Source organism: Callorhinus ursinus, unplaced genomic scaffold (assembly GCF_003265705.2).
Source record: "Callorhinus ursinus isolate GAN/ISIS: 27379988/994484 unplaced genomic scaffold, GSC_fseal_2.0 scaffold4, whole genome shotgun sequence".
NCBI classification, from domain to species: domain Eukaryota; kingdom Metazoa; phylum Chordata; class Mammalia; order Carnivora; family Otariidae; genus Callorhinus; species Callorhinus ursinus.
In genome coordinates this window covers 45086992-45091661 of record NW_027397066.1, presented here as the reverse complement: position 1 = coordinate 45091661, position 4670 = coordinate 45086992, and the positions used below count along the sequence as shown (strand labels likewise).

Below are 4670 nucleotides of genomic sequence, written 5' to 3'. Positions count from 1 at the left end.
ATTTGCAAATGACATAGTCCTTTCTCCACACCCAGGCTTTTCATCTCACTAGACATAAAACTGAATAGATGACAATATCTTCTTTCTTGGAAGCAAGTTGTCAAATTTCTTTGTCAAGGCTCCATTTTCCTGCCATTTCTCCTTCCTCTGAATAAGCGCATCTGTTCCTATTTCCAGGTGCTCCTCATTGGCGCTCTCACACCACGCAGGCGCCCCCTTCAGTGACGAGAACGCCGCTGTTCTGCTTCCTGGGCAGCGAGGAACCCCAAAGGAACTCTACTGTCCCACGCGCTTGCATGCCTACTGCTGGCTTTGATGCAGGGTTTCAGAACACCACACAGCTGCTGTCAGTGTTCCTATGCCACTCCCCCCAAACTTGTAGAGCCCGAGGGCTTCATCTGGCTGCACACCCACCTCGGAGCTAACTTGATAAGCACCTTTACTGACTGTCTTCCCTTTCTGTCCACTCCCCCCCCCACCAAACCCCATGAAACTGGTGTGTCCTTATGTGGCCTCTCAAGTAAACTACTTGCACTGGACTCCTTGTTCTCGGGGTCAGGTTGTGGGGAAGCTAAACCTATGACAGGATAGTCAAAGTGGGTCATCTCAACTTAGCTGACCTTGATCAATTCATAATGTTACAACAGAATAGGAAATATCAGAGTGCATTCTGCATTTGTTTCAATTTGGGACTATACACTGGGTTCATGTAAACTGTATCTCAAGTGGGACAAAGGCAAGAATATTTAGGAAAACTCTGCTCCAAAGACTTTTCATCATTTTACAAACAGTTGTCATGTCAACAACATATGACCTTGTAAAGAAAAGTGTCACTTTCCCAGAATATCTAAGGAGAGGCCAAAAAGCAGTGCTAGGTTTTCCGGATAGGAGGATGCTTGGTTTTTTTATTCCCTGAATAAATTTTGTGATTGTATAATTTTCAAAAAAGTTTACAGGAATCCTAGGAAGGCTGATGAGAGTGACATCCATACATTACTGGTGGCATCGTGTCAGCAATCCTATAAATCCTTGGATTTATGCTAAGAAAAAAACTTTTCTAAAGAACTAAAAGGTGACATGCAGAATGATGCACATTGCAATATTGTATGTTCAATAAAAAATGGAAAGAATTTAAATGTCTGGATAGGAGGGATTTGAAAGGGCATACTCTCAGAAAAAGAGGCTTTAAAGGTAAGTCTGCAGGGCACTTTACAGAGAGACAGAGGAAAGTCTGCAGAGCACTTTACAGAGAGACGGAGGAGGAAATGTCAGTCGTTTATATAAAAAACCTCATGGGACTACTGGTGAAAATTGCTTCAGGTGCCTCAGTGGCACACCCAGCTGTGCCCTGTTCTCTGGAGAGGTTTGATGGTGATCCAACACAATTTAGTGTGAACTTAAGGCAGTACAACAGCTCTCATGAATTCAGAACTCACACTTAAAACTTGACTTGGCATAAGAGAGCACATGGGGCAGGAGTCCATCATGAAGTTCCAAAAACGAGGAGTGGTTGGCAATGATTTGTCCTCTTAGCCCGGCGCCCAAAACCACACCGGGCCTGTGGCCAACGGGGACACAAATCCCCACGTGGGGTTTTAAACACGAATTCTTAAAAGAGTAGTCAGTACTCAGGTCTCCCAGACCCACGGAGAATTTAATAGATTAAACGCAGGGTCATCTCAAAGTCGTTAAGAAGTATAAATATCTGGGCAGGGAGAGGCGCCGTCCCCGCGGGCGACCCCGAGGGACTGGGGAGCAGTCCGCGGGGCTGAGAGCAGGGGCGCGAGCGGAGCCGGCGGGGTGCGCTGGGAGGCAGACGGCGAGCGAAGCGGACGCGAGACCGAGCTCCCCGGGCCCGCGCGGATGCCCCGCCCCGCGGCAGGGGCGCGCTCGAGCCGGGCGGTCCCGGGAGGCGCGGCGCGGGCGGGGCAGCCGAGCTCTCACCGCCCGGGGGTGTGGCTCCCGCGGACTGGCCGGGCGGGGCGCCGCCGGGTTTAAAAGCGCCGGGCTGAGGGCTCCGACTCACTCGAGCTCCTGCCGCCTCCGCGCCTAGCCATGGAGCGGCCGCCGCTGAGCGTCCTGCTCCTCGGCGCCGCCGGTTTGCTGCTCCTGCTCCTGCCCCTCTCCTCTTCCTCCTCTTCAGACGCCTGCGGCCCCTGCGAGCCGGCCGCCTGCCCGCCCCTGCCCCCGCGGGGCTGCCAGCTGGGCGAGACCCGCGACGCGTGCGGCTGCTGCCCGGTGTGCGCCCGCGGCGAGGGCGAGCCGTGCGGGGGCGGCGGCGCCGGCAGGGGGCACTGCGCGCCGGGCATGGAGTGCGTGAAGAGCCGCAAGAGGCGGAAGGGTAAAGCCGGGGCAGCAGCCGGCGGCCCGGGGGTGAGCGGCGTGTGCGTGTGCAAGAGCCGCTACCCGGTGTGCGGCAGCGACGACGTCACCTACCCCAGCGGGTGCCAGCTGCGCGCCGCCAGCCTGAGGGCCGAGAGCCGCGGGGAGAAGGCCATCACCCAGGTCAGCAAGGGCACCTGCGAGCAAGGTGGGCACGAGCGCTTTCCCTTCCGACCCCGCCCCGGCGGCCGCGCGCCCCCTGGCGGATCAGACCCGACAGGGCGTCCGCGGTCGCGCTGTCCCGCGAGGACTCAGTGGGCATCCCGGGAGACGGAGTCGGGGAAGAGGGGTGGCAGCCGCCAGGAGGCATGGGCGACGCCCCTTCTTCTCTTTTTTTGGTAGTTTTATTTTGAAAACTTGTTGCGTGCGCCGAGAATTGAGGACTGGCGGGGCGAGGGTATATATAGAAAACATTTTCCGATTACCACAGCTCCCGCGTCCCAAAGGCTCAGCCAGCACAGTGCTGCCCCCACTCTTTTGGAAACCCAGAGATGCCATTTCCTCGTCCTTCTTTCTTGGCTCCGGTGGATAGGTGGAAGTGAAGGCGAGAGAGGGGGAAAGAGTTTTACGATGAAGTACAAAGTAAGGACTTTCAGAGAAGTTGTTTGTCCTATGTTTAATTGGCTAGACTGTAAGAATTTTAAAAACTGGATTTCATGGTTTCTTAATATTAGAGAAAGTAATTCACTTACTGGAAATTAAAGATTCACAAACAATAATGAAGCTAATTATTTGTGGGCAAAAAGTACAAACTCTTTGAAGAATGTTTTTATGAGGTAGTTTATATTGTGAACCTTATGACCATTTTGTTTTTCTTTCTTGTCCCGTTTTTGTGTAATTCGTCCCCCAGGATGCGCTGTTAAGCAGGAATGCCTTTGAGGTTATGTTTGATCGTTTATTTTTTTTTTTTTTTTCCAGACAGGTCCAAACTTGCCATAAATGAAAGGGGAAAATAAGAGTCTGGACTTGTAAGGGGGAAGAAACCTCAGAGATTTTAACTCTGTCTGAAATGAAATTACTGCCTACGGAAAATGTTAAAGGGAAAGTTAGAGATCCAACCTTGGCAGTCCCTCTCCTGGCCCCAGCCGATGTAGAAAAAAGGAGGGAGGCAGTTGCTTCTTTAAGCACAGCTCAGACTTTCTCCACACTTTCCAAATAATTCTTTTTTTAGAGCTTTTCCCAGAAGTCCATACTCTGATAGGTCGTATGTCACTAATTTCACAGTTCACTACTGAAAGCGTTAAATCGTGTAACTTAACTGTTGACTGTTTAGATTATTGTCACCTTAAACTTAGAAAATCACAACCCAAAATAATTCATAGACTTTTCCAACAGAAACAGTCATTTGTTCTTTGGGATCTAACTTACCAGTCATTTCCTGAAAAGAGAAATGTATGCAGTTTAAAAACGCATTCCAAATACTGAGATTTTTCTTATAAGCATTCCAAGAGGAATTTTTCCCCTAGTCTTTCCAAATCACTGGTACTTGCTTATCAGAGCAGAAGGTTAGCTGGATGATTGTTTAAGCATTGTTGCCAATTCTAGCCTGTAGCTGGTTTTATCCCTTGTTCTCTCCTGCTATGTGTATCTCTAAACACACAGTGGGATTATAAAATCTTGAGACGGACAGTCCTATAGAATTAGTCCTATCACCTCATTGCCATGAACACTCAATTCCTCAGCATCTTTCCAGACTGTAAACCCCATGAAGATATGGACCTGGTTTTTCTTTTTGGGAAAATGTTAAGGGAAGTAGCATCTAAGACTGGAAACCTTGACATAAATTAGGCTTTTCTTCCCAATCTAAATTTAGAGATATGGGGTCTAAAGCCTGGGAGCATTTATTATGCCAGAGTAAGCAGAAAAGAATATGAGGTCTGCCAGTGTACTTTTCTACAACAGAGACAAATGGGGCCAAAACCAGATCTCCTAATATATTTCTCCTGATGTGGAGGTGTTTTGACAATGACAGAGGCAAACCTGACAGAGTGCCATTTAGTACTGGGCCTCTGCAAAGAATAGGAAATGCATTTTCTAGGTCCCTCCAGTTATTTTTACCCCGAGAAGAAACTTGAGTTATGCTTCCTCAGGTATTGAGAGGAAGGGGGCATTCTTACTCATCTTGTTAACCAACACTTATTGAGCATATAGCACATGTCAGCCCTGTGCTCCGTGTTCTATAGCCAAGGATGCACAAACAGATCTGGTCTTGCTGATTAAGAAAGTATCCATAGTTGAATCACAGATCTGTACCTCTGAAACAAATAATGCAATATATGTTAAAAAAA

At 49.2% G+C, this 4670-nt stretch overlaps 1 protein-coding gene across 1 annotated transcript in view; it reads left to right on the top strand.

Moving 5' to 3' along the window:
- The first annotated feature begins 2020 nt into the window (after positions 1-2020).
- Positions 2021-4670, top strand: part of IGFBP7 (insulin like growth factor binding protein 7) — a 69770-nt gene continuing 67120 nt past the window's right edge. Inside the window, exon 1 of the mRNA XM_025887041.2 lies at positions 2021-2530. Within this exon, the coding sequence (XP_025742826.1) occupies positions 2056-2530 (475 nt within the window). The 5' untranslated portion in view covers positions 2021-2055. The remainder of the gene's footprint in view (positions 2531-4670) is intronic.